The sequence below is a fragment of the Protomyctophum bolini genome (genome assembly GCF_963924005.1).
Source record: "Protomyctophum bolini genome assembly, chromosome: 4".
Lineage (NCBI taxonomy): Eukaryota > Metazoa > Chordata > Actinopteri > Myctophiformes > Myctophidae > Protomyctophum > Protomyctophum bolini.
The window spans coordinates 44,473,385-44,501,290 of record NC_137865.1 but is presented as its reverse complement, the minus strand read 5'-3'; the positions used below and the strand labels follow the sequence as shown (position 1 = coordinate 44,501,290).

At 42.6% G+C, this 27,906-nt stretch overlaps 2 protein-coding genes across 6 annotated transcripts in view; both read left to right on the top strand.

The window, feature by feature from the left end:
• Positions 1–44: 44 nt before the first annotated feature.
• Positions 45–10,146, top strand: nutf2 (nuclear transport factor 2). Its single transcript, XM_080762435.1, has 5 exons — positions 45–158; positions 4,469–4,590; positions 6,901–6,972; positions 8,620–8,718; positions 9,220–10,146. Exons 2-5 carry the CDS (start codon positions 4,492–4,494, stop codon positions 9,331–9,333), a joined length of 384 nt encoding a protein of 127 aa, XP_080618561.1. The 5' UTR covers positions 45–158; positions 4,469–4,491; the 3' UTR covers positions 9,334–10,146.
• Positions 10,147–11,140: 994 nt separating this feature from the next.
• The window catches only part of edc4 (enhancer of mRNA decapping 4), a 35,551-nt gene continuing 18,785 nt past the window's right edge, over positions 11,141–27,906 (top strand). For 2 of the 5 annotated variants that reach the window (XM_080762359.1, XM_080762355.1), the window contains exons 1-20: positions 11,141–11,327; positions 12,786–12,842; positions 13,312–13,477; positions 14,553–14,664; positions 15,361–15,460; positions 16,863–17,049; positions 17,282–17,429; positions 18,347–18,451; positions 18,912–19,024; positions 19,673–19,756; positions 19,879–19,974; positions 20,605–20,701; positions 21,422–21,602; positions 22,036–22,102; positions 22,256–22,350; positions 22,751–22,929; positions 25,347–25,426; positions 25,743–25,863; positions 26,399–26,709; positions 27,580–27,831. In XM_080762359.1, coding sequence (XP_080618485.1) covers positions 11,237–11,327; positions 12,786–12,842; positions 13,312–13,477; positions 14,553–14,664; positions 15,361–15,460; positions 16,863–17,049; positions 17,282–17,429; positions 18,347–18,451; positions 18,912–19,024; positions 19,673–19,756; positions 19,879–19,974; positions 20,605–20,701; positions 21,422–21,602; positions 22,036–22,102; positions 22,256–22,350; positions 22,751–22,929; positions 25,347–25,426; positions 25,743–25,863; positions 26,399–26,709; positions 27,580–27,831 — 2,642 coding nt within the window. In that variant the 5' untranslated portion in view covers positions 11,141–11,236. The remainder of the gene's footprint in view (positions 11,328–12,785; positions 12,843–13,311; positions 13,478–14,552; positions 14,665–15,360; positions 15,461–16,862; positions 17,050–17,281; positions 17,430–18,346; positions 18,452–18,911; positions 19,025–19,672; positions 19,757–19,878; positions 19,975–20,604; positions 20,702–21,421; positions 21,603–22,035; positions 22,103–22,255; positions 22,351–22,750; positions 22,930–25,346; positions 25,427–25,742; positions 25,864–26,398; positions 26,710–27,579; positions 27,832–27,906) is intronic. The other 3 variants (XM_080762358.1, XM_080762357.1, XM_080762356.1) reach the window with 3 other exon arrangements.

Below are 27,906 nucleotides of genomic sequence, written 5' to 3'. Positions count from 1 at the left end.
TATGCGTAAAGACTACAATCCCTCCATGCGAGCGAAGACTACAATCCCAGAAACCATCACCCTGCGATTCTGAGCGTGCGCTGTTCCCGACCAGGCACTGGTGAACTGTCTCACCGACACAGCGGGCAGCTGAGAGGCGAGCACGGTTTTGGTTCGCGGTAAGTTTTTCTATTAAAACCTGCAATGGAATGGTGAATGAACCCATATCCATATTTAAGTAGCTATTTTTCCGTTAACATTTGAGCCAGCATTACATGGCATAACTCGCTTGACAGAGTGGCGGTGGCCCCGGCACAGAGCTAGCTAGGACACGCCTATGTACGGCATTACAGTGTATGTTGGGCGACATGGGCATGGGCCCGAGGAGAGTCCGAGCAGGGACATGCAGCGGGAAAAGGAGACATCAACACTTCTTGGAGTAGTCGTCGGGAGGGATATTTTTAGAACACAGTCCAAAGTTAAATTCAAAGTTAGCGACTGCAAATAGCATTTTCTGACGATCCCGTAGCGGCCATGGTTGTTCGGCGTGTGCATCTCGATAGCCATTCTGAGCTTAGCCAAATGAGTGTTAGCAAGCCCTACTAACGAGCTAGTATTAGCTTGCTAGTCAAATAGGCCTCCCAGTTATCGTAAATAGTGTGTGGTGGGGGGGTTACTCCCAATAACCTGGCGTGTATGTGCGCTAAAGATATTGCTAACTAAAGTTTGCAACTTGCTGGTGTTTTGTGTCGATCAACAACGCGTGGTACTGTCGGAAATAACTGAAGCTCGCAGTGTGTGAATCTGCAAACATGGCAGAAAGTTCTCGCACAAACGTTACTGTAGTTGTAAGCAGCCAAGCACATGACTTTTGCTGTCTGTCACCAGTCAGGGCAGGGATCATCATGATTTAATCGGTATATAACGACGTACTAGAGACAATATATCTGTATCGTGTGCAGTTAACTGTAAGACAAATATACTATTATGTATATAGTTTTGTTTACAAGTCGTTTTCCTAAAGGGACACTTCACCCCTTTTGCAACCATATCTTATTTTAATGATGTTTGGGAGACAAGAAACACTTTCCTGGGGTTTTTGTGTGTGTAATATGTGTTTTTAGATATTTTAGTATTTCAAAGTGCCAGTGATATCATGGACACTGGTCTCACTTCCTTCCTGGACTACATGTCTCAGTAAGACCAAGCCAAGCCCGTAGATATTATAAAAAATAGATGCCTCACTGGCTGCTGCACTTCATTGGAGCGACGTGTCTCCCAATGAAGTCAGGAAGTCAATCAGAAGTGCACAGTCATATACATTACAATACAAAAGAAGACAAACAAACAAACACAAACAACAAAGTTATTAATACAACATCAGAACAGAAAACATTAAAGAGTGAACACAAAGCAACAGTTCTCGTCTCGGCATGCTTTCTTATTTGGAAGTGCTGAAGACACGCTGTGTCGCTGCCCAAGTGACTCATGTGACTCCTCCATGTCTCTCGCTGTCACTCGAGTGACTACTGGCCAATCACAGTGTGTCTTTTCCGGGACTTATGTTACGCACACGGAAGCACTCATTGAAGGCAAATGCTTTGCAAGGAATCTCGGGAAAATTGTGCCTTCAATTAGCCCTTCACTAAATCCCACCCCAAAAAGTGATTGTCCAATGCCAATCCAAATAGTTTAGCAACGCTTGCTATGCAGGTCAAGCTTTCTTCGCTGCTAACGTGCCTATTGGACAAGGATGGGTTGGGGAGGGACTTAGTGACGGTCTAATTGTGACACACGCCTCAGAGTCGGAAAGGGCGTCTATGGCCAATCCTCCAGAAAGGCTGGCCAACGTTGAAGCTGTGGGACGTAGTGGCCAGAGCTTGAACAGCAGGCGGCCCCTGCATTTAGAGCGAGGAAACCCTGTGCAGCTGGGGTTTAACATTGAGCACTTCCGCACCGTTCTTCCGGGTGCTTCAAAACGCCATTGAGCAACTTCCATCGAAATTAATAGCAGGGGGCGGGGCGGGGCTGTCCGCACTCTATCCTTTATAAAACTATGAGTAAGACAGCCCTCTCCCGCTCCACAAGGTGGGGCGAGTGCTGTGCTGCAAAGCATTATGGTCATTGTAGTAATCCAGCAGTGAGACCACTGTCCATGACGTCACAAAACCCCAGGAAAGTCTGTCTTGAAGGCCCTTTAAATTAAATTAGTATTACAGTGCATGGGCATCTAATCCAAGTGTTGTACAGTACAGTATAACAGTGCACTTGAGAATGATTTGCCTCTTACTGCTGTTTTCTTTAGCCTTTCGGTCTAAAAATATCACATTTTCTGTGAAAATTGTTGAAAGTACAACTATCTGAACTATGTTCACAAATATCCTTCTCCAAACATTATTGGGAAACATTTCCCAATAATATTTCACCCACATTTATATTAATTATACCTGTTTGATTTGGAACTCTCAAATGGTCAATCAACTGTGACTTGCCTTTAAAACTGGGATGGGTAATGTTACAAGGTGACACACAGGCCTTTTGGGTGGGTATATATGAGGTGAGGTAACCGGAATGCTTTCCTTAAAAAGTTAAACCCGCTCGCCCTCATTTTTTCACGCCCGGCCACTCGGAGAATGTTAGAAATAAGTTTAGGGTTAGGCATAGTTTTACTGGGGTTAAGTTTAGGAATAGAGTTAGATATATCCGTTTAAGCATAGTTTACTGAGGTTACTTTTAGGAATACCAGGCTGAGCAGTTCCACTGTCTGTACGCCTGGTGTGACTGTGTTTTCAGGTGGGCATTCTATCCTCTGAGTTGACGTGGGCCTTTTTAAACTGGGGTGGGTATAGCCCTATAATAATGGCTGTGGTATTACATACATTTCATGTATTCCCAAAATACAGCCATAGATCACTCCCATGCCTGCCCGGGTAGCAGACTGATCTTCGTGGCATTAATCTATACCGTGCTGCATGTCTACTCGCCCAATAATGAATTAATTCCTGATATTGTCCCCTAGTTTCATATCGATTCGAAAGTTCTGCCAGGAAACGTGTGTTTAGTCAAATATGTCCACTTTTCCACAAGCTGCACACAGACAACATTCTCTGTCACAGACGGGGCCCGAAATTATTGCTGGACTGAACAAATAAACTTCCTTACTCCATACGTAGGGGTGGGTTTATCACGTATGGTGATAAATATAGCTGAGACGATACAATGTCTTCATGTCATGAATGATATACCTTTTCAGATATATCGTATATATATCGTGATACAGTGAATGCAAATTCTATGATTTGCAGTTCTACTATGTAGAACGATGGTTTTGTTCGCCAAAAATAATACGTATTTTGGTCTAAATGGTCTGTTACTCCTTTTTCTTTTAGTTTGTTAACTTGTGTACCGTTGCGTAAGAAAAATAATCGTGATATTATATTTTTCCATATCGCCCACTACCCATACGTTTGTGCTTCCCAAACATAGATAGACTGTAACCAAAGGAAGTTTTCATATTAGTCCAGCAGTCATTTTGGGTTCTGTGTTGTCTGTGTGCAGCTCGTGGAAAAGTTGAGTTTTAGTGGTTTTAGTCTCAGTAGTAGGGATGGGCAATTAATCGGTCATCATATCGTTATCGGACAATATTGGCCTTAAAATGCAACATCGGTCTCGAATCTATCAAAAATAATATATTGGTTTCAGCAGATATTTTATTTTATAATAATGTTGAAATAAAAAGCTTTCAAAAGAGTCAACAAGTTGGAACTTTCTTTAAATAAAAATACATTCATTTCAATAACTGGGCATCCCTAGTTTTGGTATAAAGAGGCATTGCTTTTTTCAAATTCAGTGTTTATAAGCCTTTTTACAGAAATGGACAAAATTATTATACTTTTTTTTTAATATTAAATCAGATCATATCAGCATCGGTTTATATCGGTTATCGGCAATTAATTATATTGGATTTTGATATCTGCCAGAAATGTCATATGGCCCATCCCTACTCAGATTCCATGTGATCCTGTATATAGCCTATATACTGTGTACTATGTACATGTATAACTAGGGATGCTCCGGGTTTTTTGGGACCGATCACTGATTGTTTTTCTCGGTACCGATCTTGTGCGTATAAAGGGGAAAGTTTTAATATTTACAAAATTATTATATGTCAAAACTTTTCCTGTTTGTGGGGAGGAAGGGGAGAATGTTTAGGGCTGTCACAAAGATGCAAAATGATATTATACTATTACTATATATCTGATTGACATTTATACCACTTAAATGGGGTAAACGATTGGTTTCTCCAGAGAGCAAGGGTAAATTGCCGATTATCGGAGCATCTCTACTTATAACATTCTCTTGCTAGTTTGAAAGCGTCTTACATGATTGTTCATGACTTGAACTTGACTCATCTCTCTTCTGTTTCTTTGTAATGATATTCCTACTACACTGACCGTCTTATCTCACCTCTCTGTCATTCTCTCCACAGTGCGTGTTGCTGGGTGAATCAGAATGGGGGACAAGCCTATTTGGGAGCAGATAGGATCCAGCTTTGTGCAACACTACTACCAGTTGTTTGACACTGACAGAACGCAGCTAGGAGCAATATATGTGAGTAGTAGTGATGTACCATACTTCTTCGGAGCTTCACAAGACTTGCAGAACAGGACTCTTGTTTGTCTGTCGAACTGATTCGTATGATTCTGAAGTCAGCTTTAAGCCCAACACACACCGGGTTTCGCAGCGACGCGGCACAGGCGTTGGCGCGCGGCAACGCCTGGAAAATAGAACGGTGGCGTATCGGAGCGTCAGGCGAGGCGTGAACGCGCGTCGGACGCCGCCGGTGTGCGGTAGGTTCATTGAAAATAACGGAGGCGGCTGTTTTGACGAGCGGCGTTCGCAGACGGTGTGTGAGGCCCTTCAAGGGTTCAAGACTCACAGTCCTACTGAGTATATTTAACCCCTTCTGGGCGGGAACCCCTTTTGGTGTTTTACCCACTCAGATCAGGAACCCATATTTGGGTTCTGTACAGTATGTACAGTATTCAAAAATGTAAACATTTTGATTCTGCTATATAAATATTTGAAGTTTTTCAGAAACCTTAGGTCAGGACTACACCTGGGACAGCTTTGGAGCTTAATCCTGTATGTGGACCTTACCTTTTCTTACCCTTCTGAACGCTAATGGACCCAGGAATGTTGTTCTGAGATGTGAGCGGACATGGAGACTGACTGATTCGCTCCGTTTCGCTGACCTTTTGTTTTCGTCTCACTTTGCTTCTCAGTCTGGCTAGGGTCCTATTTGACTCATATTTCCAAATGTCACCAATAAAGTGGGCAAGTCAGGAAGTGAGTTTTACATCCCTAGTTTCCTCCTCACAGACCTCACTAGAGGATGAAGGACGAAGTGCAATACATACTCTCTCCCCATGCCTTCGGCCTGGTGGAGACAACAAATGTCGTTAAGGTGCTGAGTTCATAGACATAAAAAAGGTAGACGCCTACTTCGGCTCTGGGGCGTATGCTCTCATGTGATGGCAAAGCTTCTGCGTTGGTGCCAAGGACAGTAATGAAAGGAAGGGATGTGAGTCACGTGACTGGACGCCGGGGATGTGCCATATCAGTGCGATACATGTCGCTCCAATGATGAATTAGTCCAATGCCAATCCAAATCGTTTTAGCAACTGTTGCTATGCAGTTCAAGCTTTCGCCACCTCATAGCTGTCAATGCATGGCTGTGTTGTTGAACATTTACACGGCTTAACGTCGAGAAAGTTACACGACTGACCAACCCAGGTGATGGCAATAATACAAATGACCGTAGTCTTTAAAAGTTGATTTCTCCCTCTGTCATTTAAGAAATCCCGTCATTTAACATGCATCTCTAAGGGTGAGAAGGACAGCTTGACCTGTCTCTTCGCTGCTAACGTGCCTATTTGACAAGGACGCGTTGGGGAGGGACTTAGCGAAGGGCTAATTGCAGCGGTGAATGAGGCGTCTACCTTTCTATGTCTATGGCTGAATCTTCCATCGCCTCTCTCTCCAGTGTTTCCCCTAAAGTTGTAACAGCGGTGGTGAATATTTATATTAAATTGTTAGCCAATTTGTGTTGCATTCAAAATATGAAATCGTTGTCTTTGACAATTGACAGGTGTCTTTGCATCTTTTTACAATTTAGGCATTTAGCAGACGCTCTTAATCCAGAGCGACTTACATTAAGCAAGAACAAAAAGCATGGGGAATACATCACATAAAAACATTTATCATGAAACATGCATAAGCTAAGAAAGTAACAGTGGAATATCTATAATGAAACTATACATATAAGCTATACATCTATACTACTATGATATACATTATGTACTATGACGTGCTATGACTACATACAATGCACTTATGCTGTTTACATAACATGCTATAAGTCTGTATCAAATGCTATCTAAGTCTACAGAATTGCTATCTAAGGGGGTGGGGTAAGTGCTATGGGCCATGATGGAGTCTGAAAAGGTGGGTTTTCAAACATCTTGATTGATCTACCAAATGTTTATTTCAGAGATGTTTTTTTTAGTTGAGTTCTGAGTTGAATGTGCATGGACATTAAACATGGTAAATGGTGCATTTATATAGCACCTTTAACCAAAGAGCTATAAAAGGTTGAATACAAAGAAGAAGCGACAGGTGCTCTTAGGATAGGGTACGATAATAGATTAAAAAAGGAAATCCAAGGCACTCGGCTATAGCCATGTTAAAAAACGACTTGACGCATTTCAGCGGTTAAGCCTTCATCAGGGTCCAATGCACACAATGACGGCAGACAAAACCATGCAAGGCACCAACCTGCTGATCTCAGAGCAGCATATAGAGAGTGAATACAGTAAATAACCTGTCCAACTCACTGCCTTTATTCTCACTCTCCTCTAGATTGATGCCTCATGCCTTACATGGGAGGGACAACAGTTCCAGGGAAAAGCGGCAATCGTCGAAAAGCTTTCTGTGAGTTTACAGTAGGTTGTATTGTATTCACCTTGGTATGTAAGTTAGCAATCTCGGAACCCATAAGCATTGTTTCTTTTTTTTTGCTGCTGAATATCTTGAATATTTTTAGATTCAATTGTGGACATGATTTTGTGTCCAGTTTTAAATTCTCATTTTAAAGAGTGAGAGAGTAAATACTGTAGCAATTCAATATTTTGGGTATTGAGAAACTTGCGGGCCGCAAGTTTGACAGCTCTGCCGCTGCTTGTGTGCATGTCCTACTGACCGTGGATATTTGGCTAAATGGAAATGGCGATCTTTGTACACTTGGCCAAAGTTCTTCACATTGTTTGTTCTGTTTGTTGGTTGGGTTGTTTTGAGTAGACCACAATGGAAACAAGCTTCGTCTTTTTTGTGATTTGATCCAAGTTTGCGTTCTTAATGTTTAGCGTCGTTTTTCTATTAATAAAATCTGGGAATACATTTCTGTGTTTGTAAAGGTGTCTACTAACATATCCCACATTGGTTTATATTCAACCACCCTAGGGGAAAGTTGGGGTACCATACAACCATTATAAGGAAAAATGTTCTAAATTTCATTATGCTTTAAGTAGCATGTGAAGTGTCAAACTAGGGGTTTTTCATAATTCTGAAGCCATTCCAAGCATTTGTTTTGCACGAAAAACTGTCCTTGGGCTAAAAATGGCCATAGCCGTCATCACAAATGTGATGAAGTCAGCACATTAGGGCATATTTAAGTGGCTATGGCCAAACTAGGGGGGTCTATGGCCAAACTAGGGGTCAGACTAGGGGGTTTTCTTGAGTCTGAATCCATTCCAAGCATTAGTTTTTCACGAAAAACACTCCTTGGGCTCATCACAAAATGTATTCTTCATATGAATCCTGACTTGAAAATGTGAATCGGTCAAGTTAGAGACAATCAGTGTACACTGTTAAGTTGGAGAATGAATGTGGGGGATATGGCATTTGATTTTACACAAGAACTACAGTTGTTGTGTAAAAATGAACCCTTACTGCTCCATTTGGTTCCATTTGTAGATCAACACTTTAGTAGAGGTTTGCGTTTGTTAATGTGCTACCTACTAGTCAAATTAAGCAATTTTAAGCAATCATTGCTGACCCTTGCCGCTGTGATGATGCCGACTGTTTACCAATGTATTTCGCTTTAACAGGCTGAAAAATGTCAGGTTCTGGCCTCTACAGTATGTGTGCACAGCTTCATGCTGATCGGTACAATGGTGCTGGAGATGGCTGCGTTCATGATTTAAGGCATTTTGTTTAAACGGGCCACTCCTGCAAACTTTGGAAGTCAATCAGGATGAGATATGAAAACTCTGAAACATAGTTTGAGTCACGCCTGTAGGAGACAAAAATAAAAGAACAGTACAAATAGCGTGTGGCCGCAAAATAGAATTCCGGTCTCAGTCATAGCTGTGGGGTATGACTGTCAGGGCCATCATGAAACAGCAATTTAATTATGTTTTATAGTTATCTGTTATATGTATTATAATTGTGTCTCCAATACAAGTTTAAGGAATTGTGGTTTAAGATAAATAGGACCTCTGTAAAAAAATTAAATGCATTTTTGTATTTCTGTCTAACATTTATCAATTTCGTTTTTTGTTGTTCCCTTTTTTTTGTCAGAGTCTACCCTTCGTAAAAATTGCTCACAGTATAACAGCACAGGACCACCAACCAACCCCAGACAGCTGCATCATGGCTATGGTCGTAGGACAGCTAAAAGTAAGCAGAACGGCTTATTTCGACTTCACTCATTCTCCCACTAAAGCCTGATTTATACTTATACACACTCTGCTGTCGCACCCTGAAAATAGAACCTCTGCTCATAATTCTGTTATTTTTGGTTTGCGACACAATGTGCAACCAAGTATTCATTCTTAAGTATTATAACTTGTGAAATTTAAAGTTTAATCTCTATGAAGATCTGGATTGCTAATCATAATGGCTAGGAAGCTTCCATTTCTCAGAATCAGTTCAGTGCAGAATCAATTCATTACCATTTAACCATTTTGTGTGGGAACCCCTTTTGGTGTTAGCATTATGTTATGCTTTAGCTATTGAAAAATAGCAGATCTACAAGCTACAAGATCTATAGCACGTCACCGAGTGACACGCTACGAGCTTGTAGGTCTGCTATTTTTGAAAAATCTGATCTCAGGTCAAAATGGGTTAAACAAAACTATTCTCAAATTTGATGTGAAATTTGTCCATGTCATTTTACAGGCAGATGAAGACCCCATAATGGGATTCCACCAGAGTTTCATCCTCAAGAACATTAACGACGCGTGGGTGTGCACCAACGACATGTTCAGGCTGGCACTACACAACTTTGGCTAAATCATGCTCCCACTCTGGTGGGCAGGGGTGGCCGCGGTGGAGGGGGCAGTGTGAAAAGGAAATGGGGGAGGAGGTTGGAGTGGACTATAAGAAGTAGAGAGGACATCCATCCCTCCCTCCTCCCCGTCTCATTCGCACCTGTTTGACAAACATCGGATTCTAGATGTCAATCACAGAACCTCATGTGGGTGGGCTTTCGAGCCACCCCCAACCAATAGAAATGCAACATGTTGCTTGTGCTGAGAGCTGGCTGACCAATCAGACGCTCCTGTCTGCCCCTCCACTGATCTGCATGATGCTGGGAGAGCCCCCATTACACTCAAGCCAGACCAGGAAAACATTTACCAGCTTACTGATGCCATAACTCTTACTCCATTGTACCTAACTCTGCCCTGTTCTCTTCTTTACTTGGTTCTGTTGCTCTACCAATGATGACTCCACAGCTCTCATTTCAGTTCTGTTAGCACTATTGTGGACTGGTGTTGTAGATCAATGTTCAGAGTCAACTTCTTCTGTTTCTACTTCTTGTTTAACATATTGTAGGTACCCCTTTGTTGTTTTTAGCCTTCGTTTGAGTTGACAAAATAATTGTTATGTTGTTTTCAAAAGGATTCAATACGTTTGCCATGATTCACGTTGTCGTGTTAGGTTTTGCTCTAGCAAACCAAAGAGTCATGGAGGCCACGAGTTTTCACCTTGCTGTGTGATCCGCACTTACCCTGTGCTCTCTTTCTCTCATTCTGTCGGTCTCTCTTTGGCAGTCAACATGGATATTGCAGCCACGATACACAATAAAATCTGGACTTTTTCTTATTGGTGTGCAACTTGTTATTCTTTCTGTATCTGTTTATTTTACCTCGCCGTCTGTCATAATTCCCATCTTCATGGGGCAGCCAGCTGAATGATTGGAGAGCCTGCTTGGGAAGTGAAAGGTCCCAGGTTTGATTCCACGCCTTGTGTCAAGGTGTCCCTGAGGTAAATGGTGCATTTATAATTATATAGTGCCTTTATCCAAGGCGCTTTACATAGATTGTGCATTACATTCACCCATTCACACACATTCATACACCGATTGCGGCGGAAGCCATGCAAGGTACCAACCAGCACTTCGGGAGCAATTTGGGATTCAGTGTCTTGCCCAAGGACACGACTGCCGACCCATGGATCAGTGGACGACCTGCTCTACCTCCTGAGCCACAGTCGCCCGGAAGACGCTTCTCCCAGAGGCACTGCCCCTGTAGCGCCCACTGCTTCCTGTTAATGGGTTAAATGGAGATACCTCACTGTATATGCAACTACTACAAAGGGGTGTAGACTATGTTATTGAATATTATCGTTATGCAAGTTAAGTCAGTGTTATTGTTTGTGGGAGGACTTTAACAACTTGCCAGTTTGGTGACTTCTCTAGGAAAGTATGGGAACTCAAATTAACAGGTTGTTTTCATAAACTGTTTGCCGGTTAATAAAAATCAGTCTGTGTTCCTAAAAGCATGATTAACCTGTGAAATATTAGCTGGCATGTGTACCTTGGTGGTTACTACTTTACTGTATGTATAGCGCCGGGCTATAGCCCTTGCCCCTTTAGGACATTTAAGTTTCAGTCACAATTGCAATGTAATTGCTCTGCAGAGGCATTAATTTTATTCTGAATGGGCGATCGAAATAAATACAATCGATATTAGTAATTTATTTGGCACAGTTTCGGTCGGTGGCAAAGAACCAGGTAGGAACTAACTATTCACTTAAAAGTGGACTGACGTTTCGGGGGGAAATATTGCGTGGACACAGCGGAAGTTTAGACGGTTGCTCGGGGTGAAAGAAGTGAGCACTGATTGCATCGCACTGGAAAAAAATAAATTCTTTCTCCCCTTCTAATAACCCAGTTCCCCCCTTTCCCTCACCCATGGCGTCCAATAATTCTAACATTGACATGGAGGGTGCGACCCAGCACCTTCGGGACATTCTCAAGCTCGACCGCCCAGGGAACAGCTCCGGTGAGTGACTTGTACCGGGAATGACAAGGGAGGACTGCGTCTGCTGCGCGAGCCAGGCCCGCAGCGCATCGGCTAATAACATGCTAACCAAATAGCCAGCGAAATGCTAATTTAGACGCAGTCGCGCGAGCCTGTCACTCGACAAATGTGACTCAACGTACTTTTCAACTTAACAAAAGTATCGGCACCAGTCGTCGACACTATTGTCATTTGATATGTGACATTTCTTTGGTCGTGTCCAGCTCTAATACTGCTATATGTACTGCTACAGTTAGCACTGAGGCTAGCGTGTTAACGTCAGTGGGCGCCTCATGCGCAGAAGAGCAAGCTAGTTCTCAAAGGATGCGAAAGTAGCTGTAGCTGCAGCTAACTGGATCTGACCACCCGCATCACTGGGAAATTGCCCTTGGTGGAACAAGTTTAAAGTTGTTGCGCAGTTTATAGGTCTTTAGTTCATGTTGAAGCCATGCATTTGCCATTACGCAGCTACCTAAATGGCTCAGTCTAATTGCGGGGACGCTACTGTTGACGTGAATACGTTTAGCAGCTAGCTAATTAAATTGTCGTACTACAACCTGTGGTATTTTTGAACCACGCGTTGTGCCAGCCTGTGTGCATTCTTGTCTCAAAATCAAGTTTAATCGATAAGCCATATTAAATGTGCATTCTGGAAAATAGGACTTGTCCTAACTCTAAGTGGTGCCTGGAAATAGCCTGGGCCTTCATAAATGCGCAGAAGGTTCACTTTCAAAACAGTGACAGCAGCTTTACTTGGCCTTGAAATGAAACAAATGGTGCAGATTCATATTAACACTCAAGTTAACATGTCCGATATACAAGGTAAAAAACAAAGCAATACTTAAGTTTCAAAGCGAGAGAGATGTGCATAAACACAATCATAAAATGTGGGTGTACACACACACCTGTATGTATTGCAAGCATTTATCCAGTTATTCACATGCTGGAGAGTCAGACACATACTTATTATTTATTGAGATAAAAGATGGGACGTGTGACCACATTTAAATCAAGCTCAGCTGTGCTTAAAAGTAGAGTTAAGATACGATTTTTCTCAGACAGAGTACAATTACTTAATGTTTAGTACTCGCCAATACCGAGTACCGATATGAGTACTTTATGTTGAACTAACTACTTATTTTACCCCCTTTTTTTTAATTGTGCCTAGTACTTGTAATGATACTGTAATGTTCAATTACCACAATTGAACGATTTTTTTAAAATATCAAATTCCAAAATGTTCTTAATTTTGCTTATTGTCAATAAAATAAAATGGTTCTATTTAAAACTCAACTAAAAGCAAGAGTGGAGAGGTGAGTCTTGAGTTGAGATTTTAAAAAGTCTACAGAGGGTGCAGCTGTAATAGTGATTTATTCCAGGCTGTTTGGCCGTAGAAGCAAAAAGCTGCCTCACCATATTCTTTTGTGCACATCTTTTTAGGCACTTCAAGCAGGCCAGCAGTGGAGGACCTGAGGGGGCGGTTAGGGACATATCTAGGTAGGCAGTCACGGAGGTACGAAGGTGCAAGACCTGAATATCAAGCAGGTTTGATATTTGGCTCTGTCGCCGACTGGACATCGTACAGTATGAAATGGGTTGCGACCGCACACCGAGAAGTCCTGTATTACAGCCAATGAGAGCACAGGACAGCTGTGCTCACTGCCACTGTCTGTCGTGTCGACTGTATCGATAGATGATCGGATGATAATATATATATAACCTTTATTCCTTGGGTAAATCCCTGTTCTGTGTCGTACATGCAAGCTATATTAGCCCAATGTTGCAGTTAAATTGTCTATTAAACCAACTCATGATAAAACCGCATCGGAGCAAACTGTTTGTGTGAGACAGACAGACAGACAGACATACACGGGAGAGAGATTGATAAAGAGAGGGGGAGACGCGGTGTGTACTGTTAATTTCTTCCATAAGCTAACCCTCGCATGTCTTGACTTTCTTTCTACAGAGCAGTCAAGCAACACCCAGAGAAAACCTTCCTTCAATGGAGAGTTGAACGGGCTGTTGGGACTCGGAGCAGCAGGCCTGCTAGGTAGTGGCGACAGGTCAATCATGGCTGAATCCACTTGTCCCATTGCATCAGACTTAACCAACAGTCAGGAGAGTCAGATCATGTGAGTTAATGTCAAATCATAAATTCCAATTAGAGATGCATGATATTGAAATTATGACCGATCTCTGATTATTTGCAGGATCATAATCGCCGATTCCGAGACAGAAACGTTAATGTTCCAATTTCCAAACGAGATGCTGGGTTATGTCAGAAATTAGGACAGAAGATCGAGATCTGTCGTCCCGTAAACACGGAAGTGAACGGCTGCTCGCATGCGCAAAACATGTCTGGGAACACTGGATTACAGTGATCCTGTTTTATATCATTAAAAAGGACCAAACTTTGGACAGTGACGGCTGATTTCGATACCGATTATGTCGTGCATCTCTGATTCCAATCATATCTCTCTATGTAAAAACATGATATTTACATGGGGGGGGGGGGGGGGACGACGACATGTTATTATCTACTCATAGCTTCAGCCATACAGTATATCTTATGTAAACATAGACCATAGCTGTTGTTTGGGCCGTCTAGACGAGAGTTTGTATGTGTGTTTGTCCCTTGAGAAGTAGATGAATCACATTTATTACAAAAGAGAAGCACATTTCTGGCCAAGGAAAGGAAAGCTTGAAGTACCCAGTGACCCAAAGTGATATTGTTTTTTCTTCCCTTGCTAATATATATACCTGCACTAACACTGACCGTTCTTGTGAAGTTCCTTGATTACATAAACCTATTTTCAATAATGAGGCCAATAGGCCATCGTCACCAGAGCCACACTGTTTTTGATGTAGAGGCAATTGGGCAAACATTCGCAAACTGCGAATATAAACGTGTTGTGTAAACAAAAAAAATGTGCAGGGACAGAGAAAACAAAACCAAAAAATTAATTCACTGTCACGTTAAGTTAAAGGAAATATTACGATGATTTGTTATGGCAAAACACTTTGTTTTGTTTTGTAAAGCGACTGAGTACCGAAAAGAGATATATGTGTATTCTTGGTATAGACTGACCAGGCTTTCTAGTCTTAGAATTCTCGTAGGCTATACAATTATGCTGGCCATATCCTTTAAATGTAATCGACATTAGCATATAGAACTCATTAGTGTGTGGATGTGTTTTTCAACCTAAGCTGCCTTTCTGGTGATGACGGATCCACCGCTATCTCCATTGTCTCCAAAAACGTGGAGATCGTGGCCAGTCGAGACTCCAGTATTGACAGTAAAGCTCGAGGTAGCAGCAAGGTAAGACATTTTTGTTGTTGATACTGTCCATTCTCTTTAATTCAAGTGTTTGATCAGCTAGAGGATATAATAGACATCCAACAGCAAACGGTTAAAGAAGGTGAACTCTTTGACTGCCGCCATAAAACTCTGGCACTGTTTAATACCGGGTCCTTAAGAAGTCTTAAATAAAAAATCAGGAATTTATTGCTTTCACTACGTCAGGCACGTCACTGGCCATAAGCCAGTTTTAAGGTCTTAATTTGTCTTAAATTTGACCAAATCTGTCTGTAGGTATTAAATTTGAAGATGAGGTTTTTAAGACTCATGTGAAAATGAAAGCCATAAACATCTGCACATAGTAATTTGATTAGTTTATAATATTAGACAATAAGAGCCTGATTTGTCAGTAGGCTACTGTGGTTTATGGATGGTAAGTGTGGCATCTGAATCAATGAAAAACTTAAAAAAAAGACGTCAATTATGTCAACGGTAAGAATCAATATCGATTGATATTGTACGGCAAGGGCAGTCAAAGACCTAGAAGGTCTATATGCAGGTTTCAATGCACTTTTTGAAACTTGCTGCATACAAATAAAGTACGCGCTCCTCTTATTAATTTAGCTCCCTTTGACCTTCACTCAAATAATCCAGTACTGAGACTTGAGTGAGGCCTATTGGTTTGCTATAATTGTGGGTTTCTTCTGTTCACTGCAGGTGAAAATTCAGCCTGTTGCCAAGTATGACTGGGAGCACAAGTATTATTATGGCAACCTGATAGCTGTGTCTAACTCCTTTCTGGCATATGCCATCAGAGGTGAGTGAGCCACTGAGGCTCCTGGAATGTGTTCTCCTCGCACTGTTAATATCCACACGCACATACCTACTTCTAATCTACCGTCATGCCTTTTGACCCATATCTTGTCCTGTGTGGCCCAATAAGGACTTGTATACCAGCTGGTTTTGGTGGTACATTTTGTAGTTTGCTGTCAGGATGTTTTGTCTTCGATGGCTCAATATGAATGATGGCCAACATTCACATTTATAATGCTCATCCCTAATGAGCTCCCTTACAGAGATGGGACTGTTATTAAATTGCAAATTTACTGGATATTTAATAGCACTAGTACTACTTTATTAAAGTGACCTAGTGAAATAAAAAATACGTTTTTCACACGTTTAGACCATATCCAGAATCATCATATGGGCATACCTAACAATGTATGACAAAACAATGGGAACATTTCCATTTTTGTGTATACTATTTTTTTTATATCATAACATTTGAATTACTTCCTTTGAACGAAAACATGATTCGTGATGACGTGTCAAGCCTTCATAAAAAATTATCTTGATTTCATATCACACCATATGCACTTGTAGGCCTAGAACCTAGGTTGCCAGAACAGCATAGACAGAAAAAAGAGAAATATACAGATTACTTATATATATATTATACATGCATTTTATTTTTTACCATACCGCGGGATGCGTTACATACCGGTGGTATGGAGATATTGAGGTAATTGCACCCAGCCTTAGTCAGCACTCTAAACTACTGCAGAAACTAATTACCAATGCAATTCATTTCAAGTGCAGTACATTGGGTTAACATTGGACACAACGCATATAGTGTTGACATGAGGGGGAAGAAAATAAAAATGTCCCAGGTAGCCTCAGCACAACAGGAAAGTAAGAATTGCATGATGCTGCCTCTGAGGACCACTGAGGAGTTGTATATTTATTTAGTTTATTGAATCAGCCGAAATCTGCAAATACATTTCCCTTGAGGCATTTCTTCAGTGCATACAGGACTAGAATAGCCTTACACACTGATGCATGAAAACAACCAACATGACAAAAATGCAATAATTTGTCAGTATTTTTTTTTTTTTTTGCGTGGGCAGTCATCTGGGAGAATTCTGTCTGTGTCAAGGTTTCTGGGGCCAATTGCACAAACTTCTGGAGTGGCAAAAACACATTATAAATACTTTCTTTTACATCCCATCTGGCTCCAATAAATATGAAAGTAGTACAAATGTAGTCTATTTAAAATGTTGTTCATTGTTGTCCCCAGGGGCAGAACTATCTATATCCACACTGCTGTAAAATATAACTTGCAAACATAGTATTCAATGCATACAGTATATTGTAGAAAAAAGACGATTAGGCCTTTTTTTATTAAATTCTCAAAATGAACATTTGTACCTTTTTTTTAGGTGCCAACAACCATGCAATGATCCGTGTGCTGAGCCTGGAGTCTGCTGAACGCTCCCTGCTGAAGGGCTTCACTGGCGCCGTCACAGACCTGGCCTTTGCCCACCTAGACTCCTCTTTGCTGGGCTGTGTTGACGAAGCTGGCAACCTGGTGGTGTGGCAGATTACCTGCACAAGCAACAAGATATTGTATCCTATGACGAATAGAAGGCTATTTATGTCTGTGTGTCTTTGTGTGTGTGTGTTTAACGGATGACCACAAAAAGGGTATACACACATGTATGCGTACTCTATATGTCTTGTTGCACTAGTAATGACCTGGGATTGCGTCTTATTCAGTGTCAGAAATCCCAGAGACTGGTCTTTTGAGATTTGCACCCTTTTATACACCAGTGACCATCCTTAACTTAATCCCCCACAGCGACCAGGTTGTGATCCATATTCGCAGGCCAGAGGACACTCCTCTGAACTCCCACCGCCGCCTTATCTGGTGTCCTTACATAATTGAGGACAATGAGGAGAACCAAGATGATTCCAGTCAAACCCTGGCCCTTCTACACGACGACAAGGTATCTGCTGTTTTTCTGACCAGCTGGGAACGCCTTTGACCTCTTCTACCCTAACCTCGTTCAGTCCTTCTAAAGTTCTAAACTAAAGCTATTGATTTCTGTCTACTGGTAATGCCATTTTCAAGGCATCAGAGGCACTTACCCGTTGGGCAAGCACAGGTCATGTTCTACTTGTCCAAAGCCAAAGGTCATCATGCCCACTTTTCCGAAATCTGGGGCTGTGCGATAAAAAATGTCATACCTCAATATGTATGCCACATATCTAAATAGCTATGAATAAAACGGTGTTTAATTTATATTTGTAACTGTAGCAGCAGTGAAAACTGAACATTATAGGTCGAGAGTGCTCTTATTTGAAGTTCCACAGATCAGAAGACACTTTCCCATAACACGACAAAGTACTCGTATATTGAAGTCCACCAACCAGAAGTCAATGTTTACGTTCGTCTGACTTGGCATGTGCTAAACTTCAGTCAGTAGGTACTGGCACTGCTGTTTGGAATGTGACATAAGGAATAAGCTGCTTGCTGTATTCTTGTGTTTTCACTCATCGTTATAAGGGTCTAGGTAACCGCAGCACAGGCGACAAAAGTCTGCGGCTGGGATTTCATTTTTTTTTTATCGTGGGTTAACTTGAGATGCAGCCGTGCTCGTCTCACGCACACGCCTGTAGTGTACATGGACTTCCCCGCCAAAGGTCGGGGAACCCGAAAGCAAACTCTACCTGCCTGAAAGTTTTTTTACCGTGCCACGGGCAGCCATTAGTCAACCTCTGCTGCCTCCGTGCACTTCATTTTGAACACAGTGACGCGTAGTCGCGTACACTGCTTAACATTTGTCTCACTCATTATGGTTTTCCATTCCACTTCTCTGCTGGTCTACCTCTGTCTGACCTGTTCCTTCTCCTCTTCCTCCAGGCAGAGGTGTGGGACCTTGAGGTCCTGCGTGCCAACAACAGCAGTTGGCCTGTTGATGCTGCAGAACTGAAGGAGGGCCTCATCATAGTGAAGGGACACACACAGGTACGTAGGAGGACGTGGACAATGTGGTGCGTCCTGAGATCCCAAGGGCTTCTTGTTAGCTGAAGGCAGGTCTCTTGACCTAATGGAGCAGCAGAGTAATCTATAAAAAGATGGAATCTGTCCCAGGATTAGACAAAGTAATGGATTTGGAGGCCCTATGTAATTACCCATGCCATGCTTAATTTGAAAGATTCATAGCTGTGATTTTTCGGTGCAGGTCTTTTTTCCGACAGCATATTGATCCGAAACCTCAATCCTAACCTAACCCTAACCGCAAGCACGGGAGCAGCGCATGTCGGACCATCGCTTTTTCGCATCGCAGCGAAGGTCCCCCCGCTGCGGAGCGGACCGTTGCCCCGTCGGCTAGAATGCTGTCGGAAAATAGTCCGCCTCCCGTGATTTTTAACCTACTTTAGTCTGTGTCATGTTAAAATAACGGGTGATATGTCTGTCCCTCTAGCGAGTCAGCGAAGGAGCGTTGTCACCTGATGGGACAGTGCTCGCTACAGCAAGCCACGATGGATACGTCAAGTTCTGGCAAATTTACATAGAAGGAGGCCAGGACCAGCCTAGGTAAACTAAACCTTTCCACATTTTAGAATTTACAAAAATAATTAACCCACAATATCGGTGATTCATTTTCTATTCCAGTGTTCTTTTTATGGGTGACTGGGTGTGACTAGTGATTCAGGGGTTGGACTCAGCCTTGCAAGTTTGTGAGAGTTTTTGTGAGAGTCAGGCAATCTAATATTAGTTTTTTTTTTATGGACACTAGCAATTAGCCCTCTAATTGCAAGATGGGAGGCATTTGATTTTGTGTGTTCGTATTTGTCGGTGAATAAAGTATCCTTCACCAGTACAACTCTATTGCAAAGCTTGCAATTGTTTGCATAATATCAATTGGCTCTGCTTGTAAAGTTGTATCTGGTTACATACAACTTAGATACACAAGAAATATTCCCAAATAATAGACAATGTTACGGAGAAAACAAGCTATTGAGCTCAGCTAACCTGGCTTTAAGGTGGTCCAGGAATTCTGATTTAGTGACAATCTACTAAACTACTGCTAAATACATAACATATGTTGGCTGTCAAGGCTCTCTCAAGTTTCCTGAGCTCTCCCTGTTAGCAACAGCTGTGCCCTCAAACTAGAGGCCCCAGATCAAATGTTCTAGTGTGAGTTTACTTGTTTACGTCTCCATCCACTTTAATCTCCTCCAGGTGTCTCCACGAGTGGACGCCTCATGGAGGACGTCCTCTATCCTGCTTACTGTTCTGTGACAATCATAAGAAACAGGACCCAGAGTGAGTACACACTATTCTCTAGTCTATGAGTACACACTATTCTCTAGTCTATGCAGTAAACATGTGATGTTTAGTTCCTCCAAACTAAAGCTCTCTCTCTGCCCTTATTCTCTCCTCTGTAGTGTTCCATTCTGGCGGTTCTTAATAACTGGAGCGGATCAGAACCAGGAGTTAAAGATGTGGTGCACAGTTTCATGGACCTGCTTACAAACCATTAGGTTCGTAGCATCGTGCTGGCACATTCCCTTCTCCATAACTTTTCATTGTCTCAATGAAGGGACCCTAATTATCATTAAATCAATTGACCCTTTGCTAAATCCCAGCACCCCAACAGCGGGTGTCCAATGCTAGCTAAGCAGCCGTTGCTAAGTTGGCATATACAGTAGTGTGGCACTCTTCCGTCATAGCTGTCCAGTTTTTACCCCTCATACACACAATAATTTGCAACATTTATAGCAAGAATAGCCTGGCCCAGCCGGCGTCCTTTCTGGTATAGATTAGCGCATGGAGCCAAGCACAGTATAATATTAGTTCATCGATCTGAGCAGTTAACAGTTGGATTTTAAAAGCATTTTATTTACATAAGCATCTAGCTATTTGTACTCGGATGTCAAATATGGTGTGACAAATCTACAGAGAATAACTAAATGAAAAAGAATGGAATTTTAAAATGGAAAATGTGTAGGAACCCTGTTTGAGGTCCACCACTGATTGACAAATGTAACGTTGCCCAGTAGCAAACGCACTACATTCCACCACAGTGCACAGTAGGGCGCCATTGGACCTGCCGTTTCTTTGGTCAACCAGATCAAGTATCATCAGTGTAAGGTTCCTCTTCTTGTTTCTAGGTTCTCTGCTGATCCATTCAACTCGGTTCAGCCCAGTCTGAAGGCCAGTCTGGACCTGTCTGCGGAGTGCCTCATCCTCACAGACGTACAGAGGAAGGTAGGCAACACTGACATCTTACCTACAATCTAACATTCCACACCCTGCTGTCATAAATGAAAACAGCATTCTCACACTGTTAACTCCCTGTCTTCAAAGACCATGTTGATGTGCATGACGGAAATTCTTGACTGTAGTTTGCATTAAAATGTATCAAAAATATTAACAGAACTTTCAGAAAATCTGCAAAATATTTCAATAAACGTATAGTTACAGAATCAACATAACATTTACTACATTACTACATTTTCTCCAGTATACCGCTTAGTGATTGCTTGCAATCTCACGATAGATATGTATCACGATACAGAGGCCATGATACGATATAAATCGATATATTGATGTACTGTATATTGGTTATACGTTTATTCAAAATAATGACCATGTCGCACAAATACAATAAATCACTTTCAGGCCCACAGAGATCGTTAAATTAAAATAAAATGTCTAAACATCCTAACAAGGGGTCTGGGAAGGGAGTGCATTGCAACTTGCAAGGGAGGCTTTTATAACGTTAAACAGAGGTACGTTTGTCAACACTGCGTCACCCAGATAATTCATGCAGTTTATTGCCATATGGACACAGCGGCCTCTCGATCGATTCACCTATCATCCGGATGTTCAATCAATATATTGCCATATCTCTTCATTGAATGCACCACTACGCTCCCTCGCTACCACTGTATCACACACTGTCACCCTACCTCCTCTTTATCCCAGGTTCTTTACGTGATGGAACTCCACCAGGACCAGGACAAAGGCCAGGCCAGTTTCACGGCGGTGTCCGAGTTCTTGCTGACCCATCCCGTGCTCAGCTTCGGCGTCCAGGAGGTGACGCACAGCAGACTGCGACACACGGAGGTCCTGCCCGCGGAGGAGGAGAGTGAGAGCATGACCACAGGTACACGGACTGGAAATCATGATGTTCACATATCAATGACATCTGATCAGACCTCCAAGTCCATGTCAGGATTTTCAATCGATCCATGTGTATAATGTTACCCTGCTACTGAGTAGCATTGCGTAGCTATACTAATATCACTGTGTGGATAGTCTTGTCTCTCTCCGTATATGGCAGATGAAGGCTGGCTATGCGAGGCTATGTACAAAGTACCTGAGAACATGAGCCACAACTGTAAATCTATAAAACTCACATTTTCTAAAGTTTTATATTAAATGTGTATGTCTTTACATTATACATTTCCTTATTTTTTTTCTTCTCATGCCATGTTTGAGATGCCTGGAAAAGTAATTTAATAATTCTAGTTTTACCCCCATTATTACTCAGTTGGCGATTACCCTGGTTACCCTGTTGTTCTTGTTTCTTCCTCTAGAGGGCAACCAGGGGCCTATGGAGTCCAAGTCTGGGATCCAGATTAAGCTCTACTGTGTCCACACCAAGTGAGTTTTCCCTGCAATTGTTTAAGATTCTCCAGTGGTGAAATTATTCTGGCAGGTTTTGAATGAATGAACCTCTTTACTACCGGTAAATATAATTATGTCGAGGTTGAATCATTATCTCTCTCAATATTCCTGATAAAACTGTATTTTCAGATCTCTGCAAGATGTCCAGATTTGGTTTCAGCCCAACAACATGGATTCCAATTCTGCCCTTTTCCTGCCCCATTCTGACTCCCAGGATGGCTTTGGTAAATGATTCTCCTATTGCTATGCACTGATGACACACACTCATATACCCTCCTAGAAAATGCAATTCGTTATTATTATTAAGTGTTATTGAATGAGAGAAACTCAAACAAATGTTCCTGCGACTGATTTTGATTTAGGGCCTGATCCAGTGCTATAATAAACACTTTATTTATACCTCTAAATTATATCGGGCCAAATAGTCTTGCCTACTGCTTCAAAGCATATAACCACACTCATTAAGGCTAGGGTCTAAGATAATTTCTCACGTACACTGCAATCAGTTGTGCTCCTCCTTCACCTAGATTTATCCAGCAGGTTCTGAATCAGCACTCTACCAATCAGCAGCCAGTCTGTCAACCTCTCTAATCCTTAGCGCTACCTCTGTCTCTCTGTCTGCAGCAGGCTTCTCAGATCACCTGACAGACCAGAGCTCTGACAAGGAGTCCGCCAACGGCTCAGAGAACGATCTGATGAAGATTCCACCGCTTCCCGCGCCCGCTGACTTCCTGTCTGCCTCGGGAGCAGCGGCGATGCCCAAACTGATGACCCCAGATGCCTTCATGACGCCGAGCGCTTCGGTAGGAACCCACACCCACACCTGCTTCAGCTCTCATTTGGTTTTCTATAAGTGCTCTCAAACTATTTACCTATAGCTATGCCCCTCCCCAAACTGCTATGGTCCAATCACAGCTAGGTTAGACAAACCTCTCCACCAATAGTTTTCCTAAAGGATCAGTCAGTGGTTCTTCGATTTTTCAAAAAATAGCTAAAGCATAACATACACCAAAAGAGGTTCCCGCCCAAAAAAAAGGTTAAAAAATAAATTCCACAAGCATATTTTTCACGTGCAGGCCCGGATTTGGAAGAGATTTTGAAGGTCTGGTTCCAAAAATGAACCAGTATTTATTGTGTAAAATCCATGATATTTACATTGGACTGAATGAGCCCGGCTGGAAAGTGTCTAAGTGGGAGAGACCGGGTCTTAGCTATAGGTGAATTGAGCGTTAGCAAAAGCACATTTGGTTTTCATTTGTCACCTAATAGCCAAACACTATTTGTCACCTAATAGCGTGGTATTAATACATGACCTTATCACCAAGGCTAGCAAAGGTTTTCTTGGCTGAAGCATAAATGTCTTAAATTAAGCACATAACACATCTCTCTCTCACACACACACACACACACACACACACACACACACACACACACACACACACACACACACACACACACACACACACACGTGTTTTTATAAGCTACCTGGGCATGATGGCATTTAATTAACATTTTCTCATTTCACATTTTTCTTCAGGAAATGATTATAATTAACCTATAGTGCATTTTTCCATATCATTATTATCATTTGGCAATATGAGACACACCCCTTACCTTCTGCATGGGCATCGCATGTTCAACCTCTGTGAAAAGAGCAAACACCTTGGAGCAAAACCTGTGTGCGGACTCTCCTCTCTTCACTGTACTGTACTTGCCTTAGTCCAGCACCAGACAGGAACTGGATGTGCGCTAGCCACCTACCTTTTATTCAACCTCTGTGGTGCCCACAATGTTTACGTGCCCACTCTTCCTGCACCCTTTTGCTATGTGCAATGCCACCGAATTCGTAATCCTTGCCCACTTTAATTGCTTCTGTCTTGATATGGAATGAAGCCCCAACATGTGAAAGCTGATGTGCTTTTATTGTGAAGTGAAATGCTGAAAATAGCTGATCTACAAGCTCACAATGTGTGGTGGACGCGACGTGTTGTGAGCTTGTAAATCTGTAAATCTTCAGCATGCAATACGACGAAGAATATACCAGGTTTCACGGGGGAGATGTATTTTGTTGGGCGATGCGATCATGTATCTAGCCTGCACACGGCGCTACTCGACGCAAAACGACAAGCTATTGGAAGCTATTTTTCGGTGGCACTTGATGTTGAATCAAACAACAAGTTTACCTCGGTGTTTGGGGACATGTTCTGTGTCTGCTGTCTCCGTGGATTCAGAGCGAGCAAAGCCCAGCATCATCATCCAGTTGTAAAAGGCATGCTGAGTGCCCTGCGCGCTCCAGGGAAACTAGTGCACGGCTGATTGTTGCTTAAATCTGAGAGAGAGAGAGAGGCGAGACTCTGTGGAATGAGCCAGAAGAAAGTAATATTTTATTATAGCACTAATGCCCGTGCCTCATGGTTGAGGCGGGGGGTGAAAGCAATAAGTAGCACCGGTGCGACTTCGTTATATTTGAACTCGCACCTTAAGAAATGAAGTGGCATATTATGCGACATAATAGGATTCAGAGTCCCTATGGTTGGGACTGATGCGCTTGATCAGAGTAACTAAAAAGCAGATCCAATTAATCACCAAACCATAATAAATAAATATATTGCTCATTTTATATTCAATAAATATATATTTCATCAGCGTTTTATCAAAACCATGGAGAGTGCCGTAGAGTTAAGAGTAAAGAGACAGTTCAGTCGGGCCGCAAACAAGGAAGTGAACGGCAGTGCGCACTGCGCAGACCACTGAAGAAGGAATGACCAAGCAAAAGATCTTAGCCATCCGGTTTTATATCATTAAAAATACCTTTTAGACATCCCCAGGCGTCATGGGCTCCCAACGGGGTCTTCTAAAGATGTCTGGAGACGTGTTAGGCACTTAAGGCATGCAAATGTTCTTATGTTTGTAGTGTACATCGGCCCCCTTTTCCACTCCTTTCAACCGACTGATCTCCAGAACTCGTTCGACCTACAGCTGTAGTAGTCTGGACTACAAAGTTTGGTGTGTTGCGGGATTTAGACATCAAAATAAGGGGAGGGATAATGATTGGCATCAGCCTTAAAGCAGCTTACTGAGAATTTGGAATGGCTCAAGCTGCAGTTCTTACATGGTCTTTGATTGACTGTAAAGCAATCAATCAATGCCATTAAAGCAACCAACCAACCAAGTCCAGAAACAACAGGGCAGTGATGGTGTGCTGGCTGTGTCCCTCCAGGTTCCTGCCTCTCCTGGAAGCAGTGCCAGCAGTTTGACCATCGTTACAGCCATGAGCGGCAACTCGGACTCAACCAACAGGTTAGCAGCCTTTACAAAGCCTTTACAAACATTCAGCATAGTTCAGCTAAGAATGGTGACGTTGTCGTTTTAATAATAATTCAGTAGTAGACGGTCACCTATCCACACTCGCACACCATGTACTGTACGTGAGCACTGCAATATGGAGATTGATATTCAGGTACCATTCATCTGGGATGTACCATTCATCTGGGATGTAACAGTGTAACATCCCCGATTAATGAGATGTTGATGTTTTCCTGATTGTAATGTTTGTATCTGACTTTTTTTAATGTATTGCCTTAGAGGACAACAAATATATTTCCTGTGTTTGCAGAGTTGTAGACGATGTGAGCCTGAGCCCTAACAATAACAGCAGCAGTAGTCTAACTCTCTCCGCCTCCACCAGCAGCCCCAGAAACGCAGCTATACTACTACCTGGACTGGACAACCTGCCAGTAGGAGAACACACACACACACACACACACACACACACACACACACACACACACACAAGCCTGATTGATACTTGGTTGCAAATACAGCTGATTACAAGCTTACAACATTGGCGATTTGGCACATGCAAGTATATATAAAGCAACACAATATCTCTCTCTCTCGACTAGCCAAATTACAATAATATAACTTTCACACTCCAATACTCACATTTATGCCTGCTTGCCTCCTATTAGACACTGCATTTCTCTCTACTATGCACACATGAATACTCTCAGGCACAACAATTAGCACATTTGTGTAAATAAAGATCAAACGATCAAAAGTAGGTTTGAATCAAAGCCTATCAAAGGGATGCAACCATTAAGGAAGCAACCTGGTTGTATACATAAGACTGTCTAATAATAATTGTGAAACTGATTATTTCTCAGACTACACTCTTACAGTACCATCAACATCTATAATTGTTATATACCTAGATGTTACCTCGAAGCTTCCTTATCCTCCTTCCTCTTGTATCTGCTCTCACCCCCCCAGGCGTTGGCCTCTCCCAGTAGCCCTCTCTCCCTTCAGTCCCTCGATGGTTCTCAAGTACTGGACCCCCCCCTTCTGCCAACACAGGCTTCCCCGACCAGGGCACGGTCTCCCGATGTCATCTCCTCGGCCTCCACGGCCATGTCCCAGGACATGCCAGAGATGATTGCCTCCCAGACGTTGCAGCTCCAGCGAGGAGGGCTGGTCTCGAACCCAGAGCCCCTGCTTCTGCCGTCGCTCCAAACGGACAGCATGGCCTCGGCTGCCTCTGCTCTGCACCTCCTGTCCTCGCCACGGGGAGTCAATAACAGCAGGTAACATGAACAACATAGAGGACTTTTACTAGGGATGTCCCGATACACTTTTTTCGCTTCCGATCCGATCCCGAATCTACCTACATTTCTGTGTTTACCGATACCGAATACCGATACTAGTGTCGTGATCTCATGTTGTGTTTATAGCTATCTAGCTATATATCTGGTGTTGTGTTTATAGCAGACTCCTCACTCAAATGTGCACTTGCAGTTTGGGCAACTCCAAAGCAAACTCCACATGCCCCAACATTTTATTTACCTGCCATAGTGTCAACCCCCTTACCTCTGTGTCGGATCTGTGGTTAGACTGGGCATATTCACCGATATGACAAATAAGGGCCACTAATTAGTGTATCGGGACACTAATTTTTACACAGATGTAATTTGTCTTGTTTGTTTGGGAATGTATTTGTCAGGGAATGTATTACAATAATGAAGGCGCAATTCTGTGAAATTGCCACAAAAGTGTGGTTGCACCGACAATTTCAAGCTTTTGAGTCTTATTGAGGAGAGACTTCCTTCCGCACACTCGACACTCGACTAATAAAAGCAGATGCGTCTGCGACAAAGCAGCAGACTGCAGACGCGTAGGAGAAGGAGGGAGACCCGCACACTGCCGGTTCAAGAGCCCCCCATTTAATGTCCACAATATGCAACGTTTCGGTCTTTCGACCTTCCTCAGACTCAAGCATTTTAGTCACAGGGGGACTAAATATTAATATGATTTGTCTAGTTCTAGTATAATGCTCCATATTATTTATTACCACTCGGTATTTACTACAAATGGAACCATCAGAATCATGCAGTATGAGCTCCTGTATGATTGCACAATGTAACGTGTGATGTAAACATTGTCCTCCTCACTCCCAGCTTGCTGTCCAACTTGTCCCTGGAGCTGGGTGGAGGATCCGTGTCCGTGGGAGGAGGAGGTGGAGGAGGAGAGTCTGAGCCCAGACTGAGCAGCCACACTCCTTCTCTGCTGGAGAACGCCCTGTCGCAGGACGGTGGCGCGGCGGCAGGGGGCGGAGTCTCTGACGTGGGCGGCCTCACGGCTTGGCCCGCAGCGCCTGATATCACTAGAGAAACCAGGAACAGCCTGAGAGACAACGGATTAGGAGATTGGTGAGGACACGCGCGCACACACACACTTCACTGGCACCATCTCATCTACACAGTGAAATCCTCCGTGTTATTTTA

What these genes read in the sequence shown, in the direction of transcription:
- nutf2 (XM_080762435.1), top strand. Translation starts at nt 4,492, where the DNA reads ATGGGGGACAAGCCTATTTGGGAGCAGATAGGATCCAGCTTTGTGCAA. An exon ending in CAATCGTCGAAAAGCTTTCT is followed by an intron (nt 6,973 to 8,619) that starts GTGAGTTTACAG and finishes TTTTTTTGTCAG; the next exon opens with AGTCTACCCTTCGTAAAAAT. An exon ending in TGGTCGTAGGACAGCTAAAA is followed by an intron (nt 8,719 to 9,219) that starts GTAAGCAGAACG and finishes GTCATTTTACAG; the next exon opens with GCAGATGAAGACCCCATAAT.